The 24066-nt window shown below is 40.1% G+C and overlaps 1 protein-coding gene and 1 long non-coding RNA gene across 4 annotated transcripts in view; one reads left to right on the top strand and one right to left on the bottom strand.

Moving 5' to 3' along the window:
* Positions 1-665: 665 nt before the first annotated feature.
* tafa1b (TAFA chemokine like family member 1b) overlaps positions 666-24066 on the bottom strand; it is a 119114-nt gene continuing 95713 nt past the window's right edge. For 2 of the 3 annotated variants that reach the window (XR_004331695.1, XR_004331696.1), the window contains exons 3-6: positions 20900-21040; positions 12198-12322; positions 8519-8610; positions 666-2034 (exon numbers count right to left, since the gene is read on the bottom strand). Coding sequence is in view for 1 of the 3 variants with exons in the window: in XM_032513874.1 (XP_032369765.1) it covers positions 2017-2034; positions 12198-12322; positions 20900-21040 (284 nt within the window). In the remaining 2 variants the exon portion in view is untranslated. The remainder of the gene's footprint in view (positions 2035-8518; positions 8611-12197; positions 12323-20899; positions 21041-24066) is intronic. The other variant, XM_032513874.1, reaches the window with a different exon arrangement.
* LOC116688074 (uncharacterized) lies at positions 16694-23760 on the top strand. Its single transcript, XR_004331697.1, has 3 exons — positions 16694-16708; positions 16959-16963; positions 23585-23760. It is a non-coding gene; the product is annotated as an uncharacterized LOC116688074 (long non-coding RNA).

Here is a 24066-nt window from a genome sequence, read left to right as displayed (position 1 = left end):
ACACACTGATTTCCATGACTCATTTTCTTTCACACAAGCTCAATAACACAGTGAATCTATTAAATATAAGAAAACAAAGATGGTACCGGCTCATTGAGGAGGAAAAAACACGCTCTTGCTCTCGCTCCCTTTGCATATTCCTTCATGATTCTGGCAAGACCGCTGGGAGATTGATGCGCCTGTCTTTTTCATACCTTCTGTGACTGCTCAGCAAGGCGCCGGGCTCCATGAAACTACCCAAACTCCTAAATGATGAATGTACACTAGTGCGTCCACTGGGAGAAGTAACAAATCTCATATCAGCCGAGAGGGGAGGTTGATATTGAAAATCATCTGGAATTTTGCCTGTCACGATATTTAAAATCTTTATTCTAATTGCATGAATGTGCTGTTGATAAAGCTTCTGTGCCACAAAGGGAATTGTATAAATGAAGAATCATAGATTTGTGTGTGTGTCTGTGTATGTGCCCGTAAGTCATTTTCTCGCCTTGTGCTGTTGTTGATTGCTTGTTTTCTCAAGCAAAACCCGGTTCACAATGTTAACACATTGTATAAATGAAACTCTGACAGGATCTTTCACCCACATATTACAACATATCAAATTGTCATAAGATGAATATCTTTCAAAATATCAGTTACCATAAGAAGGAATGGGAGACAGCAAATCAGTATAGAAACCCATTTTTATTTCCCATAAGGCTGTCCTTTTATTTACTTATATCTTCTGGGGGGTAACTGCATGTTTCTCCATAGGGACTAATACTTTCTCATTGTCATTTTGAATAAATCATCTCTCTCTGGTGCGAGAAAGAGAGATCTACACGACAAACACAGTCGCGCAGTTGCCCATGACCACATTCCACAGCAGAAATAGACACTAACTGTCCGATTATGGTCTGAGTTGTTCTGCTGCTGTTCTGTGTCCCTACTGTCTCTGAGTGGAAAGCTCAGGGGTTGTTGTTAGTGCTGCTTTCGTTTGTGAGGCAGTTCTATACAGTGTTTTCCTCATCTTTACAGAAACTACAAGCATTTTCTGGCTTTACATTGCTGAACGACAAAAGTGACCAGTACTTATTTTTCTGACTCTGTTGTGGCTTTTTTCAAAGCAAGCATATACTGCAAAGGTCCTTCTGTATTGGGACAACAGGCTCTGAATAAGTATGAACTGTAATATTCAGTGGCCGATCAATATTCCACCATGGGGCTCAAGCTCCTAATAGAGTCTTAAATATATTTTTCAGCTTTTTGAATCTGTCATCTTATATGTGATGTATTTATATATGTATATACACACAAATTATTTTACATACAAAGAAAAGAAGTGCTCATGAATTTAAATCGGGCATGCCCACGAATAAAAGTCAAAATGTCCATAATGAAGGATGAAGGTGAGGCCATGTGGACCCTAATGCCTTTCAAAGAGTCTTCATTAACTCATTATAGGCTGCTAGTGGTCTCTGGTCACTAAAAATCCAGTGTTTTTTAGCCAACCTCAAAACCAGGGTTGTCACAGCAAGGCTGTCCTGCTTGGGTAGCAAGTCCAATACAAATGCCTGCCACAGAAATGCAAGGGTATGAAGTTAATTTCCCTAATTTTGCCCTCGCTTCTGTGGATCCCATGTTCCGGTCTTCTACACCTGTTTATCTTCAGGCAGGGTGAATGTCTTTATATAATGTATTAACAACTTCTAAATAACCCCTGCAAAGCCTTTTCAGTTTTTGAGCGGGATACTGAGTGAGGGAAACAGAGAGAGAGTAGGTTGGAAACTGGCCACAGCTGTGTGGAAGAGGAGAGTCACCAACATGGGGCTCATTGATCAAACAAGGGATTAGTCTGGTTTCAAATCCTTGGCACCACACGAGCAAATCTGTTTTATCTGGGTTGATATCCTTTCTGTGGTCCCAGGTAATCCAGTCAGTAGCCGTGGATGTAATAGTTTTTGTCCGTTCGGTGGGAAGAGCAAGGGTAGATGAAGGGAAGAGCCTGGCACGCAGCCCTGCAATGGGAGCTCTCTGTTAGGTCCTGGGATGAATCTGCAACACAGACGAGGGAGAGGAGAGAAAACACACATACACTTAGATGGAACAAAGGAATACAAGTGTGCGAGGATTATACCCAGAGGAATTGTTCCTTTTGTGTGTTTCAAAAACAAGGGGGAGTTGTTTGAACCGTGGAGGCTTTGTACAGCCCCGTCTCACCTTATCGTTTCTGCTTCTACTAAAAAAACAGACCCCTCATACAACTAGAAACAACACAGAAATACGATTTGAAAACACAGAAAATGGACGTGTGTTTAGCATTTATAGGTATACCGGGATATATCAGGAAAGCTCTTCGTACAAAAAAAACTAAAATGACTTTGCTAAATGGAATCAGGCTACTGCTGTGAAGTCTGAGCTGTCTCTCTCTGTGACTCTGGTTCAGGGACGCTTATACAGCCTCAGTTGCAGACCTGGACATGTTTCAATGGTACATTGTGCAACCTTGAGACTGCTATTGAATGTCCTGCTTTTCAGCATCCTGCTTAACCTGAAGTTCAATACAAAACTGTGTGCACGACGTCTAGTCGAGTTCCTTGCCCTCTTATGACTGTCTATTCAGAAAAAGCATGTAAATGTTTTACAGAATATTTCTTTGCCTCACTTTCATCTTATTTCCAGTTATTTTGCTGATTTAGGATTGTATAGTGAACACATGTAGTTCCCTGCTCACAGAGGGGGTAATTAGAAATCCCATAATCCTGTTTAACTAAGAAATACAGACATGACATTTCCAGCAGGCTTGGCAGGTGGTAGCCAGGTGTGTGGATTTGATTGTGAAGGTTGCTGCCTGGGACTCTGTGAGCTGTAGCACATAGAGAATCTCAGAGCTCCAATTTGTTGGACATGCTGGCAAATTATTTTATTGACTATTCTTTGTGGGAAAAATGATGTACACCTGTATTCATCTACTGTATTGTGTGTTATTTTGAGATTTTGGTTTAGAGAACAATCTGAGAAACGGGAGACTCTCATGCATTTGAATTTGGGTTTAATTTAGTATGAACATTGAGTATGTCTGAAAACATAATGTGGTGCAGTTACATTGTTGGGATACAGTGTTTCATCTAAAGGAATTATTTGATACATTACAAAAATCTTAATTTAAGAAAGTCATTTAGGACACCCCGTTTCTTTGCAAATGGGGTGCACTTGTTTCGGCATTTCTTAATAAAAATTAACTTGTATAAGAATTTTATAAAATCAAGTGTTATTTTCAGCTCTTCTCCGACAAGTACAAACCATACGACGATATAGGTTGTTTATAGGTGTTGTTTCATACTCTTTAATACAGTGGTTCTCAAGAAACCTTGTAACTGAAAAACACTTAAATTCTAGCCTACATTTCAAATGTTTAGAGTCCATAACTAACTTGATTTGTTTTTATAGTATAATTATTTAGGGATATATATATATATATATATATATATATATATATATATATATATAAATATATATATATAAATAAACAAAGCTTAGGTATCCCCTGCTCTACTTCAAAGTACCCCTAGGGATACTAGCACCCACATTTGAGAAACACAGCTTTAATACGACTAACAGGTGCGTTTCAATAATCAACGCCTCTAGTGGTGGCAGGAAATACGACCCACAGGAGGGTTTTCCGTCCTCATATCTAAACCAGAGAATGTAACACGTCGTGAATGTGGTGAAACGGTCGCAGTACTTGGTTATGCTTAGGAAATTAAACTGTTTAGTTAAGTTTAGAAAAAGATTGTGGTTTGGGTTAAAATTGGTGACCTTACTTAACCGGTTAAGCATGTGACGTAGTTTTGTTTGTTCTGTAAAAGAAATCTCTCTGTTTAGTATTATTTCATATTTAGTGTATTTTATTTTAGTAATATTTTTTAACGGTACACAAACCCTGGTCCCCCGGGTGAAAGTCCTGTGTTTGTTTGACACATCCACCAACCCAACCTACATCCTTACACGGAATTTGGCGCTGTTGTACTTTAAACCTGGACTAAAAGTGGCCTTTGTTCTTTTTTTTTTTTTTGGTCCTCTGTCTCTTCAAATGAACAGAGAAGCAGATAGCAGGGGATTGCTCACTTTCTATTTCATTTACATTTCCTGCGTAAACTATCTTTGCTGACAACTAAGTCATCTACATTCTAATTTGCTGGCCGCATTAAATTGCAATTTACTTAGACTTCAGTTTGTATAAGTAGCCAAGGACAATTGCCTCAGGAAAAGAATTTAGAGCAAACACAGCCAACCCTTCACCCTTTCTTGTCTGGTGCTGAGCAAATCAATCATGCCAACTAAGAAACTTTTTCAAACAGCACTAAAGAACACCCTCTAAAAACAGAACACTCCAGACAAAAAAATATATCAAGAGCTATTTAATGTGACATTGACAATGGAAAAAAGAAAATTGCTAGGAAGTAATTAGTAGCACTCCTCCTCCTCCGCCTAAACCTGTATAAAAAGTCATAAGGATTACAATCTGGCCATTCTTGGCAGCTCAGATGGTATCTGTCATTACTTCATACTTAAAAATAATATAAATGGACAAAAAAAGTATGTTATTTATCTCAAACAACACACTGTTTACCATTTGTGTTTGTCATCATGACATCAGGACATTGAGTGAAGGAGGAGGAGAGGTGTTGTCATGCACAAGGATGGAACAGATGATTTCTCTGTTAAGTTGAGCTGTCGTTGGCCACTTGGAGCTCATTTTGATCAGTCTAGGTGCGGTCTCCCGATTTTGACAAATTAGGTGTTGATGCGCCTGCTGGCAGGTCACTTTTACTTTGAAACTGTTTCACAGATGGCCTACATACTGTCACAGTGTTGTTTTAATTGAAAAAGTGCCCTCCGCTCCTTTTAATCAGAGACACCTGGGTCTTTTAACAGCAAGTAAATCATGTGTGACCTGTTCAATGAGACACACGCTGCAAAGTGTGAAAGACCGTGGTGTGTCCACTTGAGTTCAATGCTTAGCACTTACTAATCTGAACAATTACATATTCCATCATAGAAATGGTGTGACCCTTTACAAAACAACTACTGTACTTGAGTTATGTTGCAGTGTGAAATTATTTTTAAAAATCCATTTAAATTCATTGAATGCCTTTGTATTTCAGATGTATGGCATTCTAGCACACTAAGGTTATCAGATGAACATAATTCTTCTCAATATCAAAAGCAGAGAAGACTGAATGGTAGAAAAGACATTTTCATTACAGCCCGCTCCTTCTGCCTGTCTCTCTTAAGGTGTATAATTGTTTGAATGGAGCAGAAATGGATTGATCTGTTTAGCAAGTGGAGCAGGTACTTCTATGATGTGCATGTGTTTTTGGAAGGTGCTCCCCCAGTACTGCTCTCAATGTGACTTCTGCAAACAAAAGGGCCTTCCTTGTCTGCTGCTAAAGAACAGGCAATGAAGGGCTCCCTCTCTGAAAAACATAAAGAAAGAAAAGAAGAAACATGGGTGTCAGGTATGGCTGCACAATTAATTGATTTTTAATCACGATCACAATTTGGGCTTCCCACGATCAAATTTGCATATTTGAGCGATATTTTAAATGCGTCATTCCGTTCATAGAACGTGCCGTTTTTTTATTTGCAGAGCCAGTCTACCGCTCCGTAAACCACTGTCTGATCGTGTGCCAGTCAGAGTTGTTCCCTGCACAGTGCAGCTTAGTTTCTATTCCACAACAGGTAGCAGTCGGTCATACGTTAGTCACAAGGTTTACAGTTTACCAGTAAACGCAACATTTTGTCCCGTCTGTGTTTTTCAGACAACGTCAGTGACCAGTGCTAGTTCGTGTCTGTTACAGGGCTCTAGAGTGCAACCAAAATGTGTAAGGGTGCAACAAACATTTTTCCTAGGTCACACAGGTGCACCTAACGTCCTTGCATCCGCCGCCTCACCATAAACGAAGCAATGTTGTTTATATCGATATGGTTTCATTTTGCGTTACATGACCCATTTCTTCTGTAAAGCTGTGCCTGTGTTTGGATCTCTCCTCCACTCTCCGCACAGCCCCGCCCCCATTAACTCACACACGGCTCCCCAGCAAGAGGCACAGCGGCGACAGCGCCAGTCCACAATTTTCTGACCCCCAAATTCCACAGGATGCGTAACGGCTGCGGATCGGCTCCGCTGTGTGACGGCTCCGTGCTTCACCGGCCGTCAACACCCACCAGGTCCGGATTTGTTGCGGAACAGCTGCGGCCATGACTGACAGCTGAAGACACAAGGACCCACAAGATCTCGCGAATTTATGTAGAATAGAACCACAAAAACAACACCAGTTTGTTTTCATCCAGAAGAGTAGAGGGGAAACAACTCTGTGCTGTGTTTTCAAGGTGTAGTGCAGGGAATTGTGATCCGCCATGAACACGCTCTATTTTATTTAGAAAAATAACCGGATGTTTTATCTGCTGTGTCCGGCAAAAATAGAAGCTCTGCGTATTTGCTCCGGAGGGCTGCGGATAGCCGGAGCTGGGACGGAATTGGAACGCAGCCGTTCAGTGAAAATATACCAATTGACTTTAATGGAAACCTAATGACTCCGCCACTGTTCCGGAGCGGATCTGCAGCCGTAGCATAAGCTTTAGTCCATCGCACTCATCCTCTCACCCTCTCTCTTTCAATCAATTCAATTCAGTCGTTTATTGTTGTTGAAAACAAGTGAAGGAGCTTTCTCAGAGATAATTTTTTTAAAATATATTTATTTATTTTTATTTTTGTATATTTTCATTTACATTTATTGCAGCTGTATATTTTAAATCTGGGAAGATTGAGTTTGGAGGATTTGATGCTAGGGAGTGTGGCAGACTGGTTTAGCCAAAGCCAAAGGAAGAAGGCCAAATTACAGATGTTGGCCTTGTGATGGCATGCGACAGCACGGGGGGGGGGGACCCGCCATAAGACTTTGAGCAATGGAATGTTAGGTCTCAGTTCAAGGACATTTTAGCCTTGTTAATCCAGTTACTACTGTCGCTAACGTAGTAATGTTAACGTTACCTGCTGTGTAATGTGTTATTAGTGTTTACTAGCGTGACATGCAACAATGTTTTTGTTGCCTCTAACTTCTGTTTTGGAGCATCAGAGAGCAACACAGACATTTAAGTGGCACCGTAATGAGGTACCGAAATCCGCATTAATATTTTGTCTGGTAGATAACGGCATACAACTTCAACATAAGAGGAATGTAGCACAATATGGATGCACATTGTGGATGCATTAGGCGGAATGTAGCACAATATGGATGTGAAAGCAGTTAGAAATAGTCAATGTGACAGTAAAATTTGTTTTGGTTAAAATCAACAAATAATCAATAATAATTAATCATAATCTTAATATTGATAAAAAATAATCGTAATGATCATTTTGGCCATAATCATGCAGCCCGTGTGTCAGGCACTGGCTTTGCTTTGCTTCTTAATTTTCATGCCAATTTTTATGATGGCAATGAAATCTGTTTTGCTGGTGAACGTGTGTTTGTCTGCGTCACTGTGCTTCAAAGAGACTTTTCAGAGCAAAATGAAAACCTGCAGCTGAAATAAAATGGCTGAGAATTAAGAAAAAAATAAAATAAATACAACAGTGTTGTGTGCTTGCTGGCTTGTGACGGAACAAATACAAATGAGGCAATTTGGCCTGAGAGGCAGGTGAATGAGGAATGTTGATTGAAAAAGAGAGCAGAGTGCAGGATAAAAGGCCTTTCATGTAGCCTTTGGGCAATGCTGTTTGCTGATAGCTGCTTCAACAAGACCCTCAGAGAGGGATCAGGATATCAAGTGGCCTCTGATAAGAAGCCACACAAGGAAAAGGAAAGAGGCTTGCCCGGGGGTCTCACGTACACACACAAACACAGAAGTATCAAACACATCAAACACATGCGTTCATACACAACTACGAGCACACACAGAGAGGAGCAAGTAGCATGTCACAGATTAGTGACTAATGGGATTGGCAGACCGGTGTAAGGCACTGTAATCAAGCCCACACAGTGGCTGTTAGTAAAAACAGGACATGGAACAAAGGAGGCAATGAAAGGATTTGCGACTGATCCTGCCATTACACTATGCACAGACAGCAGGGTTTTGCTAAGAGGTGGATCTGCTCTGTGTGCATTTCTACAATACTCAATGAGTGTGCTGCTACAGCACATGCATGTTTACCCATCTATGCACTGACTTCCGTAAATGTGCCACCGTTTATATGAAAATGCAGCAACTTACTTTTTATTTATGCGTGCACTGCTTGGGCTGGTTGATAAATATTTACAGTGGGTGGCGGTGCATTCAGTATTTGTGTCATGCCTGCCTAATCATGCACAGCATGTAAACACACACTTGATTATTTCGCACTGAGTATTTGGGTTAATGAGAAGTTACTGAACATGAGCTGGTCCCACTCCTGCCGCCTGACACTCAAGTGCATTACAGTGATGTGAGAGAGACGGGAAATCAAAAACAAAGAACAGCTTGAGAAAAGACTAACCTTTACAGAAGCAAGAATGCAGCTCAATTTCTGTTGACCCATCCTCTGCATTTTGCTTCCGGAAGCTAAAAAGGTGAGTATGGCTGGGTGTTCTGCAAAGAGAGGGTCAAGAAAAAAGGACACGTGTGTATTGGGTAAAAAGCAGCTTCCGGCCTGACATTTTGGCCCTCGACACTTAAAGTTTTTTATAATATTAGACCAAAGCCATTTTACTCATATGTACTGTATGTATTACTGCTCCTCCTCCATTTGTGTGCAGAAATGTACAATATTGATTGATGTATCATGTGGGAATAAAGCAAATAATCAATTGTAGAATGACAATCAGGATTTCAAGTTTACTTATTTCAAATTGTGCAAAGGACTGAACTGGGAATTAGAGATGCATTCTTTAGAGTGAACCAAGTACTACACCTTACCTTGACGGGATGGCAAGACCCCATTTAATCAACATCTTTCTAAACATTTTGGGCCTTTAGTGGCTGTGACGGTGTCCAGTGAAAGCTTTATGTCTATCTGCTGACATAAATTTGCGGAACAACCTTGGGAAGCCCCGTGTGGTCTAACCTTCACTGGCTGTTCCCTCTTTCCTTACCATAACATTAGTCTCTGCTTCCATTCAAAGCCATTGTCACCGAGCACTAAGAAAAGTTTGCTGATCGCTTGCAGGTGAGAGGGGGGAAGCGAGTTATTAAATGAATACAAATCGGGTGATCAACCTGTCACAGAGTGCTGGATTGCTGGCTTTGAGGACTTAACTCCCTTTATTATTTTTTGCATGCAGCATTCAGAGTCAGTTTACAGAGCCGAAAAGGCAGTGGAGAAGCAGTGTGGCAGTTAACTTTATCTCTGAGAGGAGTGTGGCCTGAGGCAGAGCCCAGCTGTTTGTTTACAGCCCGCTTTATGTTTGTTCTTTACTACTATGGGCCCTTGGATAGGTTGCATACATCAAACAGAGTCCACTTTGTTATACAGATGTGCAGTGCTTTTTGGGAATTCTCTATACAGTGTGACACACATTCAGTGTGATCGTTTTTACCCACATGTTTGACACTGGGAATGTTGATGGTTTAATGACAGAAGGTTAAATACAAATTAAGATGGCAGTTGGCAGAAAATCTTTGTCAAAGCATTTAATCAAACTATTTAAACACTACGTCTTGTTATTTCTACTGATTTTCTACTTTTTAAGTCCAGGAAGGGAGGTTGACTAGTAAAGTGAAATCTGTCTGGCATTTGGGCATGTGAGTGTGGATATGTATGCAAGTGTGTGTGTTTTAGAGGTGTTACAAGTAAACTACGACAATCTTCTATGCTTATAACAAGGCTGCTGTTGCTCTGCACTTGTGTACTGATATCGCAAGACACTTTGTACCTAAACCTCTAGATACTAGAGTAGCCTACTTCCTTGTTTATTGCTGCAATTACTAAAATGCAGAGGAGGAGAAAAGAGCATCTGTCTTCACAGAAATCATCTGTGATTGTTTTTGACGCAAATTTAATCTTGCTTTGCAACGTAATCAATGTGAAACAATAGTAAAATAAGCTTTACTACTGTACAATGACGCATTCATTCAAGTACATAACATTTTGGTCTCAACTACTGCCAGAAAACACTTAGTTATGTTGTAACCTTGGTTCTCTGATTGAAAAGACTATCTCTCCACCATACATATGGAATATGTTACAGTGTAACTGTTGGTTATACAGGAGAGAAGCCAGTCATCTGAGTTTGTGGCAAAACCTTTCAGTGCTCGGTTTTCATTTTGGGACCTTCCACTGAATAAAGGACTGTTTTTCAGTCTTATTTCTTCATCGTAGTTTTCTGTAAAATAGAATTAGAATCTTGTCTCGATCTCGTGAACCCAATCTTGTGTCTTGTCTTGTGAGCTGGGTGTCTCGTCCCACCCCTAGTGTCTATGGGTTAAATGTGCATATAGTATAAAGTGCTGCACATACAGAACAGAGGGGTGAACTACAAAGCGAGATTAGTGGGTTAGCAAGGTATTTTGGACCAAAAACCCCCCGTTTTTTTTGGTTTCAAAAGGTTTTTTCTCTTTTTTAAATCAATAGATTGCCATGGCAACTTTTTGCTCAACCATCCGGTTCGGACCGTTTGGTTTTTTTCCGATTTAAAAAATTTCCCCAAAAAACGCCCTTTTTATTAGCTCTTTTGGAAAAAAGTCAATCTAGAAAATGGTAACTGTAATTTTTGATCTGAAAAATACAACAATTTTAAAAAAATGACAAAATTTAAAACAGAATTAAATTAAATTTAAAATTACTTTAACACTGTTTTTGTCTGCATTGTCTCTGTCTGGTTTCTGTTTAGTTGTTGGCTCTAACTGACACAAGGAGAAGCAATAATTTTGTTCTACAGCAGTCACACTGACATGTTGGCAGACCTTTTTTGTTAATCTGCTTTGTGAGCACAGACATCGGCCAATGACGATTTATCTTAAAATGTCAGTAATCGGCCCATTTAATTGGCCAACCCATTAATCAGAATACTCCATAGTCTATATAGTACTCTATAATCACTACTCTATAGTCATAAATTAATCTATGAGCTATTAATACAGATAGCCAGCTGGCAAACTTGCCATAACATTACATAAGAAATGCCAAAGAACAAAGCCATGCAATTACAATAGCACAAACTGTAGTTATTGGGATGTTGTTTTTTTGCCACAGGAACTTGCATGCATTCAATTGGTGATGCACAAAATCTGAGCAAGAATATAGTTTTATTTTATTTGCAAGACTGTTCTGGCTCCCACTGAACTACCAAATATGTTTGAAGTGCTCCTTGGTTATTTGCCCACGCTGGCTCTAAAATAAGCTCTTATAAGACTGCAGGTAGCGTACATAAATAGATATCTATAGTAATGATGTTTACTTGCACATGACATGTGGTATAATTCCTTCAAACCAAACCATAATGTTGAATTGTGTTTTTATGCTTAGTCCTTATTTTTTGAAGTCAGTTTTGCACTGCTCATATATGAAATTTGATTAGTCTGTTATTTTTCACAGTCAATCAATCTAAATTTGTCAAAAAACTAAAGTGATTTCTACATATCCTGCATTATGGGAAAGTCTCAGACCTAAAGTAAAGGGAGTTCTTGAGATTAACGTTTAAATCTGTCTATGAAGTTTAAAGTTTAAGAGCTGTGGAATGAGCAGTTGTTATGTTAGAGAGAGTGCATCAAAAAATAAATACATTGACTCATGAATTTACACAATCAGTTATTTTCTGCCAACGTTCCTCTCTTGTGTTATTTGCAGCCACAGTGTTGCTGTTTGCTGTAATTATTTTTTCATATTCCTGGTGGAAGTAGGCAGCACACGGCATGTCCATTTTGTGCGGTAGAAGAGTCAAATGACCAAAAAACCAAACACCCCCTTAGGAACGTGCTTAGAGCTTGAGGAAGAAAGCCTAGGTTTACAAAGACAGTTAATAACCACTTTCATTGTACCCGTTTTTTTCTGACTGGGATTTTAGGCTTTGTCAAGCCAGCTACTGTAAGTCAAAGAAAGCCTGGCTCTGTCAAACTTGCTTCGTAGTGCACACCCCTCTGACATATGCATGAATTGTACTTGTGGATCTGTGCATTGTGTGTGTAGATCTGTGCATGCAGCAAGATGCGTTTGTGCTTAAGTGTGTGTAAGGTCTCACTCTTGTGGTCTTGATTTTGTTCCCAGAGGAGCACATCCATCCAGAGTTGTCAGGCAGAGTCTTACACTCTTCTCCCTCCAGACATGGTTCCATCTCACACCACCATTTCCCAATTACAATGGACGCTGGGGAAGGTGAACACAGATACATAACAAAGCAGGTTAGTTTATCACACAGACACGTGTACACAAGCAATCATCTATGCGTGCACACACAGATGCCATTACAAACACTGACAATACTAAAAGAAGTCAAAGAAAAGAAAAGTGGAAAACAACACTAGCAAATCAGTAGATGCAAGTTAGGAGGCATACTTAAAAAAACAACTTAACTGAGCATTACAAGTAATATAAACAATAATATTGACTAACAGTCATGAAATATTATATATTACATTTCAAAATATTAAGAGTAACCAGAGATAAAATTGAAGGCTAAAGTTGCTCGAATCCAGAAACCACCCACGCAAACACATTTTGCGTACATATTCCACACAGGCACATTTATTATGTGCACACATAGCACCCATACACTATATTATGAGCATCTCCAGAGGAACACCTAGCCGAGTCTCTAAATGGATGTTTTTCCTCCTCTGCGTCCTCGGAGCAATTGTATCGTTGTTACATGGGTACTTTTGCTGTCGACAATAATGTCTTATACCAACAGAAATTAATCATTATTTTGTTTTGATATAGCTACACTGCATGTAGGGGAGCAATCTCATTTTTAATCAAAACTAATTGCTTCTCATTAACATCGACGCAATTCTTCCTCCAGCTATCTGACAAAAACAAATATGTTCTCATCAAGATCGCCCTCCCTTCTCTCCTCTTTCTCTACATATGTCTCTGGATGTACAGTATATGTGAAAAAAATAAAATAAAACACATTGCTGAAAATGTTATGTTATATACATGTTTATATATTATGATAAAAGAACACCATATAATCGTGCATGATCTCTTAGGAAATCTTCCGGACATTGTGTAGAAAGTAAAAACAGAAGCAACAGAATTCAGCATATGAGTATTTTATCTTAAAATGTCCTTTAATCATGTGGATGTAAAGATGATATGTAGGTCAAATGACATGGTGAATGCAACGAGTTACATAAACTAGCATTTCAGTTTCCAAACCCATTTGTTAACCATTTGGAAAAATATTGTTTCCTCTCCAGCCTGTGTTGCCAAGGTTACAGGCCAACCACAATCCATTGTGTGCCGTCACCATCTGATGAAAGAAGATGGTTAAAGTGTAGTTCCTCACAGCCCAGACAGCACAGAATGTGCTGAAGTTCTGTTTGTGCGCGCGCACACACACACACACACACACACACACACACACACACACACACACACACACACACACAATATCAGACAGGCTGGACACAGACTAACACCCCACTGCTGCTCAGTGAACTTGCTGCGTTTCCTGACTTCCTGCCTCATTTTTCCCTCCATGAGCCCTGAGGATACTCAATGCCAGAATGAGTGCATCCACTAACAGGCTGGGAACCTGCCCTTTGGCTCCCCCCATGGCTGTTTACCTTATCCACTAATTACCACATGTTGGTCCATCATCCACTGTGCTCCCTCTATCTTTCTTTTTCTCCCGGTCTTTGTCCATGGGCTAAATATGCTCTTCACATCATTAGTCAAGTTTACATTCAGCTGTGGTTTAGGTGCAAAACAATTACTATGCAGGAAGTCCTTGTTAAAAGGCAAATTATGACTTGGCTTGAGGAGGTTTAATCAAATGATGTGCCGCAACACCAATGTTCTGTTTAGCCCCTTCTTTTACTCTCTCTTCCCCCTTTGCTCTTCTACAGAGCGAGGGGGGATTGACTTAGGGAAGAGCCACTTCTTGACCTGGATTATTATTATTATTAGTTTTATTGAAAAATGTCATATAGTATATTTCCATTGTATATCATGTATGTTATACATCAAGACTGCAGCCATTAGAAGTAAAGTGTGTTGTTGAATCAAATCATGATGAAATGATGAGAATCTTTTACTTGGTAATTGTGGAAAAACTGATGAAATTATGTTTCAATGCATAGTATTTTTATTTTTTTTACTCAGACACACACACACACCTCAATTTCCGTGTTCGAAAACCCAGTTTCAGAAACATGTATGAGCAGTGCAGTATGTTCAAATTTGATCTTTGCCATGTATCTGTTTTCAGTCATTCAGCTCTTCTCAACAAACTGTAAAGTCTGTTCTAATGGCCACAAGGATGGGAAAAAGAGGATGAGAAACGACAAAGTCAAGCCTAATGTGTAATGTGTGGCTGTACACCGGCCCGGACATCTGGCTCTGACCTTGACCGCTGGAGTAGAGCCATCTCTGGGCCGAGATCCATGCATCACTCTCTGGTGACCACTGACCTCCAACAGTCATTTTACTTTAACTACTCCCAATGCAACTGTCAGCACAGAGGGTATAACCTTTGTTCTAACATCAGCAAACTTTACAACTCCACTTTGTCTGCTGTGGAGTGTATGAGGAGGGGGGAACTAACAGTTGACCACTGTCCCAACTATCCCTTTTGGGCCAACTATTAATTTTCAGATCCATCTGTTTACAAGCTGAAAGCCTTTGATGTGATTTAAAGCACCAACACCAATTAACACGATACTTGCATGTTACCATACAGTAGCTGCTGTATACTGTCAAAGAGGACAGATGGGCTTGGAATTATCAGCAAACAAGGACTGAAAAAGTTAGCCAATTTAGCAGGCTGGAGTCTTTAGCTTTGATGGACAAACAACCGAGAGTGGGACTTGAATTGATTGAAAAACATGAAGCGATGGACCTTTTACAAGTCCATCTGTCAGATCACTGTTAAGCACGCACTGTGATGGATTGAACTCGCTGACACATCCCTGCCAGGTAGCAGAATGTTTGAACACCTTGACGGATGGAGTGAATTGATTTCTGTCCGTGTCAAAATGTGAATATGTGTCTGTGGGCTCAATGAATAGTTAACGTTTTTTTTGTTGTTTTTTAACTTGGAGGGGACTTAAATTAATCATAGCAAAATGTCTATGATAGATTTCCAATGATGTCAGCCCTAGTGTCGCTTTTTTGGTGAGTTACTTAAATCATTTGCCTTCAGCCAAGATCTGAAGCAGAAAGAAATTAGGCCTTAAATTCTCATGCTATTTTTTTGTGATCAATTTACAGTTTAGGGTGCAGGATCTATGCTTCCCACAAGACCGTGGTATACAATCAGCTTCACTTTTTTATTTTTATTTCATTGACTCATTGTATATCTATCTGTACTGTTAGAGATGCATGGACCTTTCTCTCTCCCTTACATCAGTGCTCTGCAAGTGCCCTGATTACCCAGTCATTAACTAAACACAAGGCAATCAATCAATCATTCATTTACATAATCATGCAAGTAAGCAAAAAGAATTACAGCGACCGGCTTGATAAAAAAAAAATTCCATCTTAAGGAGACAGAGGTATGAGCGCAAGCATTGTGCAACAAAGTATTGAAAGGGAGCATGAAGCAAATGAAGCAAGTGTGTAATTACAGTGGGACTGAGACTTGGACCCCTGAACCAAAGGCCAGCTTCAGAGAGTTATTATTCTGCATTAATCTTTGCCCCCTTCAGAAAAGAGAGAGCAGAGGTTTAATTAGCTATTCAGAAAATATCGTTTGGCTTTCTAATCACACCACTTTTGTGAATTTGTAATGGACACCCAAGCACCCCATATAAATAATTCCTCTTTTAATAGCATGTTTTTTGTTTATTTAATTGAATTGTTGCCACAGAAAGTTTTCCACTTTTTGCATGACCTCAGATTCATTCAGATAAAATTGGATTGTGCAGTTACACATACAAACAGATAATGCAACATACTGGCAGTCCTTGGGCAAGCAAAGCCTGTGGAGTCATTTTGCGTAAAAATTGCTAATGCTAAAATATATATGGTAAATTTGTATTTGCTAATAATATTACATTGACAAATGTACATTATAACACTTATTTTATGTTATGATTCCTTTTTGAGTGTGTGTGTGTGTGTGCCTTTCAGTGGTTGAACAATGACTACTTTTGTTGTATGGTTTACTTTCCTTCATGTGGATACAAAAGCAATTTACATAAATGGATCTCCCACACAGCTGACATAGATCTTCTTTTTGTTTCTTTACTTCCCTCTCAGCACAGCCTTAGACTTGTTACTTCAGTAGTAAGAGCAGAAAGGAAATATGATGTTGCTTAAACAATGGAGACCGAGAGAGGGAAAGAGAAAACTAAACTCAGGAGACTAGGCAGCTGAGGGTCAAATCCTCTCCTGGCAGGTTAAAGGTTAAGAGTCTAATCACATTGTCAATGCAGTGAGAGCTGCAGAGTGACGAAACGGAGGAGAAACCCTGCTTCATCATTATCTTCAACTTCTCCAAAGACACTAACATCTTTGTTGACCCAGAAGAATTTCACTGTTTGTTAGTTTCTCCTTATGTCTGCCTGTGTGTGTGTGTATGTGTCTGTGTTTTTGTCAGTAAGAGAAAGGAGTTATTGTTTTCTATTGTACAGTATAATGCGCTCCTTCTGTCCATCCCCTCAGGCAGTGGGCCGTAGGTTTGCATCTTGCCAACCACATACAGTTGCAGGGGGGCTGTAGAACAATATCAGAGGCAAACTGTGGGATTTTAGAATAGAAGGATGAGATGTTTGCTTGGCTGTTCTTGGGTAACATGCAGATCAGATGTGTATTTATGCACAAAACCCATGTAAAGACAAGGTTTGCCAGAATGGAACGCTTTGTTTTGTAGACTACATTCCCACTGATAACAATGGTAGCCTTCCTTGTAATGAAACAATTTAGTTTTAAAGACCATGTCAAACTGTGCATCTTGCTCTAGAAAGCTTATAATATTCTTATTGCATCTGCTTGACCAGTAATGTACGTAGAATAACTGCAGCCCTTCTTGTCCCTCCCCTCAAGTAGCGTCAATGTGTGTCTCCCCCCTGGATGTATCTCAAATGTACCATGACAACCTGTCATGCTTGGGTATACGTGCCCGCAGCCAAACAGAAGGGTTCATTCCCCATCAGTGATCAGCAGCGAGCGGGCATCTGCATGCCTTGTTGAAAGAGTTTACTGCTACAGCAGCTACATGACAACACAAAGCAGTAGCATGTGTGCATATTAGGGCATCAGCATGCATGTGGAGTGTAAATGAATGCATATGTGTGTGTTTGTGTATCTTCGTGTTTTATGTGGGTGTTTGTCCATACTGTGGCTGAGGGCTTACATGTCTCATATATTGGGATAAAGGCAGTGATGAGCGCCTAATCTGAGTGCATGTGATCCGCCCGGCGAGGCTGGAGAGATATGAGCGTTTGACTTGTTAAAGGGGATGTTCTTCAGTAAGAGCCTCGTTGGCCCTGACATAACTGGGACATAGTTCTTCTTGTCAAAGCTAATAATCAATTCCCACTACAGGGATAATCTGACAGAAGACCCCCACTGAGAATGACACCTCCCAACCCAAGCTGGCGTCACATCCCCATATATTAATAACAACCCAAACAGTTACCAATAGCAACTGCAATAACCTGAGGCCCGTATTCACGAGGTAATAAACACTCGACAATGGGACTGATTCTCGCTGTGTGCTTTGATGTTGGAGTTTGATGCTAATGACCGATAATACAGCGCATCAGGGAGACTGCCTGTTTCTGTAAATGTATCTGCCAAAGATAAAGGAGTGTTCATTCCTCCAGGCTCTGTATGTGTGTCCAAACCAAATGACCTCTGACGATAAACTTTTTATTTGTTCTATCAGAGCACTGGCAATTCTTCATATTCTTATATATTTTTTTGTGGAAACATAACCTGTGTATGGTACAGGGGCGGCAAGTGTCCCCCAGGGGGGTGGCGAGATGAGCTGGGCTGCGGCATCGTTCCTCATCTGGACGGAACATTAATAACGCCGGGACCTGGGGAGAAAGCTCCATCTGGGCCAGGCCGGTGTGCTGCTGAGGGGACAGACCACTGACTCCACAAGTCTATAATCCCTCACATACAGCCTGCAGGGCCCAGTTGACAAACACATGCAACTTTCAGGTATACCTTTCCTAGATAATAAAAGTGCCCACCCCCCCCCACCACCCTGTGTTTATTTATTTTCACACTTACAAAAAAAAAGATCCTTTAATTAAATGGCGTGTTTGCAAAGCGTGGCTCTTCTGACTACAGATGAGTTTCTAATGAATAATCACATAATTATTTGTCTGCTCTTCAGCCCTTATCCTTTGGTGGTTTCCAGTGTTAAATGAATAACAACCTGATTCATTTCCAAGCAGGTGAAACATATCCAAGAGAGGAGGCGAAAGAACCTAACTAAAGGAAATAAAATAATTAAAGATGTCAGGTCCTCTTAACTTTTTCAGTGCGGTGTTCAATACCGTAGCTTGCTGCTCAGTGACTTGTCATTTCCATTTTTATCACCACTCCCTCTGTAAGTGCTTGTTAATCAATACAGCAAGGACTTGCTCGCTGCGGGAGCCTGAAGCATAGAAGCATGAAGTGTTAACATCTCCTACTTCTCCACATCCAATACTCTGTCCGTGTGATTTAGTTTTTGATTAGTTTATCATCTAACATTTACTGGCAACTCTCACACTTGATGGTTTTCATAACCACATTAAGAAACATTGTCTCAGTCTGGTTTTAAGTCATTTTAATAAGTTTGTCTCAAGGTCATGTTTAATGAGAAGAAAAAAATCCGATTGAATAAAAGTCCCTTGTCTCTTAGGTGCTGTGAAAGAGACAGTGTATGGTCGTCTCTCCCTCTCTCAGTACAAGGACAACACAGTTTGTATCTTAAGGTCAGAGCTCTGTAAATGTTTCATTCAGGAGATGTGTCCAACCACAGGGCAAACACAAAATTCCTTCTTGAACTTAATGTCTCAAGGACTTAAAATGTAGCTCTAGCTGTCCTAAAAAGTTGTATAGGGTTTTAGGTAATTGTTCATCAAACAGAGAAAAAGTTTTTTGTGACATCCTTGGGGTCATATCTAATTTATATTCTTGGATTTTCTTGAGTGTCAGCTGTGGCTAACCAACCCTGTGAAGCCCACTGAGTAGGCCTGTCTGGCCCTTCATGTAACATCTCTCATAATGAAGATATGTTGGTGTCATCTCTTGGCGAGAGGACAGTCAGAGTGATGACTTTGATCTCTGCTGAAGGTGGAGGCGTAAAGATCGAGACTGAGGAGCTATAAATGAGCTCCGTGGAGTGAAGGGGGCATCACAGTTCTGTCTCAGTAGACTTGTGACTTCCTGTCAGTTTTTTTTTTTTCTCCCATGGAGCTGCTTCTGCCTGATTGTTTTTCTCAACTGAAGTAATTCAGGTGCACTAGCCTGGAGCTTCCCTGACTTGTATTTATTAGTTATTCATTTCCATCAGCCTGAACTGCCTAAGGCAATGTGATCTGCAACGTGCTCCCTGCTCAGGTGTTCAACAGCCCAACTGGATCATCCTTTATCTCCCATGACGCCAAGCAGCACAGCACCACTGGGTTCTTAATGATTGAATGTATTTTTATTATTTGAAAACTCACTGAGAGACAACAGAGAAGGTTATCTTGGATAATGCTGTAGTTTATTGTCTGAGGTGTTAATTAAAGCATGTGAAGAAAAAGTATTTTTGAAATAATTTATTCAAATCTGATGGTAATTGTAACCATCTTTTTCTGAAATGTCATGTTTAAACCACACGACATGTAGACTACTGCAGTTTTGCAGAATGAGTCAATGAAAAATAACTTGTGTTATAATTCAATAATGCAAGTGTAGTCAAAGTCAAGTAAAACCAAAGTTAACTAAATCCAGCAGAAATATGCAGTAACCTCCATTCTGCTTACATAGACTTACAGTTTTTTTTAATCTCATGTAAACGTCTAGGACTTTTTTCCAACGGTCTCAGAACTGTATCCTTAATTTATTGTAATTTAATTACAAATTACATACCAATCATTTAGATGGTCTTCTATTGCAATAAAACATTTAAGTACTATCCTACTTTTCTTTCATGGCAGTGTCCTATTTATCATTCATGATTTGACATGAATACAATTTTGTGTTCTTATTAAGAAAATTAAGCACTGTAGAATGACTAACTGCTGGAACAAAACAACTATCGACTCTATCAGTCTATCTGTCAGTATTAGATGATTCTGCAAAACCCTAAATTAAATTAAGTTAAACTATAATTTTTTTTTTTTTAACATCCAGTGCTATCTTTAAAATTCTTCCTTTCAACAATATTTGTGCATGGCAACTACAGTATGCCTAGGGTTAGGGAAAGAAAGTTATGAGAAATCGGCCTACATGATTTTTGAAATTATAAACAACATTACTCAGGTTAGGAAAAGATCATGGTTACAGTTAATAAAAAATGTCACTGCTGATGACAAACTCCAGCCTCCTGCATCAAAGTTCAGTGGGCTACACATCCATAAACCCCCTCAATACTGATACTTTCTGCCACTACATAGGGCACACTACTTGCTGCATTGGAACTAAGTCTTGTCTGTTTATCAGACCATAAGAGATATTGGGCTTGGTGCAACAGGTATCAAATAGGAAAATGACTTTTTCTCTCACAAGAGCCTTTAATAATAAACAGTCAGTAGCAGCTCAATGTTAAAACACATGAGACTTCCTCACCATCCACACAGGAGGGTTTGTTGCGTGTTGTCCCGGCCACTTTCCCCGGTAAACAGGAGCACTTGACTGTCTGAGAACGCTCCTCAATACGATTCTTGTTACAGCATCTGTGGGCAGCAATCACTTCACACGTACCTCCCTCTGCAGACAGATAGACAGACACAGCAGTACATAGTCAATAAATGTGAGGGATTAATTTGAGAGAAACTGTCGCTGAAAATGACTGGAAGCAAAGGAAGTGGTCTTGTAATGTTTTATACATGTTTTTATCAACATCAAAAATCCAAATAAGCAACAATAATTTGAATCAAAGATGACCTTAGGGAAACTTGACAACCTCCCCTCATCATATCATGAGAGGCACGCTGCAGTACAATCATTGGACACTTACCACTGGAAGTATGTGTAACAAATTGGCCCTCAAGGCATCTCAATTATTTAATCTAATTGCCTCTCACTCAGTGTTGGCTGTCCCCACTCTATACCAATCAGCCTATGAAGATCACATCATGCACTTGCTATGTATTAATTAATGTGCCTGCCTTTGCACCCTTGATATCTTACATATGTTGTTAATCTGATTAAAAAGGGATGAATCTTTTGTCTGTGCTTTTCCAGGGAATACCTGGCAGTCATAGGCTTCAGTCATAGACTGAGATTGCTGACACCTTTGAGTCCCATGACTGAGCCAATACAGTTTTGGCTATACTACACTAAAGCATTAACTCCAGAGCATAGGTGACATCAGTCAGACCAAATGCTGTACAATAGGTCCCAGTCTGACAAAGGAGGATGTCACAAAAATTCAGTGAAAAGAGAAGGCGATATGCGCCAATGGCGGTACTGGGTCAAAATAGCAATAGGGAGGATTGCCCAGGGGAGGGAGAGGGGGGTGATGGAGTGGGGGGACATCCTGAAATGAGTGAGACAGGCCGAGAGAGAGAGCTAGAGGACAAGGTGTGTCTGGTTGCCAGGGACTGGCCATGCCAGTGAGTAATGAGGGAGCCACTGGAAGTGCCCCTTTCACACAATTATAAAGCGTGAGGCTAATGCAGCCAGTGGAGCTGCAGGAGAGAGACCCTCCATCACCGCTCTCCCCTTTTCTTATGCCCCAGGAAAAACTCTTTATCTTCCCTTGACAGCCACCGCAACAGACACCAGCATCCAACAATTAAACTGGAACTCATCCCTGGACAGGGGAGAGGAGAGGAAAGGAGGGTTGAACTTATCCTCTCCAATCCACAGAATGGATAGAGGATAGGTTGCAAAAAGATGGGGAGACAACCAAATGCCACATTTCATCTTGTTTGTGCCTTATTTTGCTCGCCCGTACCAAGCTTAAAGAGGACGTCCTTTTGCGGTGAGACAATGCATTTGCTTCCAGTGACATGACAACAACCGGTGTGTGTTTTTCTAGCTGGGCTGGTTGTGCAAATGTTTGAAATGGCTAGGGTCATGAATTACGGAGCTGAGCTCCCGGCAGCCTATACAAGTTTGGCAACAGTTTTCTTCTCCCATTCCCATCAATGTCTGCTGTTGCCAGACTAAAGGCCGCTGAGTCTTGGATTAAAAGGCAAACATTTGCAGTCCTGCTGGACCGTGCTGTTCTGCAGTATTAATGTCACTCTCTTAGCGCTTGTTAGATATTTCTGGGCAGGACGGGGAAGATCCCTGACTATTAAAGTGATGAGAAAAATCCCTTGAGTGTGCTAAAACCCCAAATCCCACAATGTGTTGGTCTGTTGAATATTTTAGCAACAGCTTCCTGACCTGCAGACTTGCTTTCAAGTCAAAGCAGATCTCTGAATAAGTGAGGACTTTACATTGCATCACAGAATACTGAATTGGGTTGATTCACTTCAGCTAGCTTCAAAGCCTGAAATGCAGGTTAGCACAAAAGAGGTGTAACCAGCTAACATCTGACAAAGGACAACAAAAGGAAACCCCTATCACATTACAGTAACATCAAGTGTTTAAATGTGCTGTGATTTGTCCTGATCTGTGATATTTTTTAGTTTACAAACTTTAGTTACAAAAGCAAGTTTGTGTATCAAATATTTGAATTGCATTTCCCCATTTCAGTCAGAGAAACTTTAGTCCACAAATTTACCAATTATTGGTGAAAAAGGTTTAAGACCCACACACACTGAAAGCGATGGTGTAGGCGCAACGAGTAATGAGCTCAATTCATCAATTCACACGATCATTAATTTTCTCTTCTCTCTTGTTTCAGTGAAAAAATATACATATATAGAAGACTGTTAGTAAAGTGGATCTCCATGGTGTGCACCACTATTGCCAGCTCTCTCACCTGGTGTGGCCAGTTTCATTGATTGACAACGCTGACCTCAGTCAGTCAGTGAGGAAGAGAGACGGATGTGCAGCAACAATTTTGGACAGTAAGGTACCTGAATATAAATTAATTAATATACAGTACATTTTGATTCTAATCACATCATTACATAGTACATTACAGTGACTCTCTCCAAACGTGTCGTGCATCAGAAGGAAAAACAGCTTTGGTCGCGCTGGGTCCTCATTTTGACGCTCTAAAATCTAAACAAGTCCAAGTAGACACTTCAAAGCAGGTTGACGTGCGTCTTAAAGTTTTTTTTGATGCGTTTGGGTCTTTAAACAGTAAGATTAGGAGAACAAGACTCAAAGAACCTGAGCAGCAACATTCAGTATGTTTACATGCACACCAATAGTCCACTTTTATTCAGAATATGACAATATTACGAATTTGATACATGTCATGAATATAGCATTTTCTGATTAAGACGTGGGTTATTCCGGTATTACTTGGGTTTTAGAGGCATTCTTTGGACATGTATAGAGCGCATTCAGAATATGCTTCCCATTCTGGGTTTTTCAGAATTGTCTTTTTCGGAATTGGGGCAGAAAATTTAATATTATGTGCATGTCAACGTAGTCAGCGATTGTACTGGGAGATCTTATCCCCTGTAACACAGTAGTGTAATCAGGGATAGCTGTAAAAATACATGCATACAAGTCACCAAAGTTTCAGTCAAAGAGGTTGGGGTGTAGGGTGGAGTTGTGGCAGCAAGGAGTGTTGGCATGAGGGTATCAGAAGAGTTATATTGATAGGTGATAGTTTATTAAGGTAAATTGTTATAATTGGTATAATTGTCCGTTATCTGATTTGT

The sequence above is a fragment of the Etheostoma spectabile genome, chromosome 4 (assembly GCF_008692095.1).
Source record: "Etheostoma spectabile isolate EspeVRDwgs_2016 chromosome 4, UIUC_Espe_1.0, whole genome shotgun sequence".
Classification (NCBI taxonomy): Eukaryota; Metazoa; Chordata; class Actinopteri; order Perciformes; family Percidae; genus Etheostoma; species Etheostoma spectabile.
Note: the sequence above shows the minus strand (reverse complement) of the source record. Positions and strands in the feature narration are given on the sequence as shown.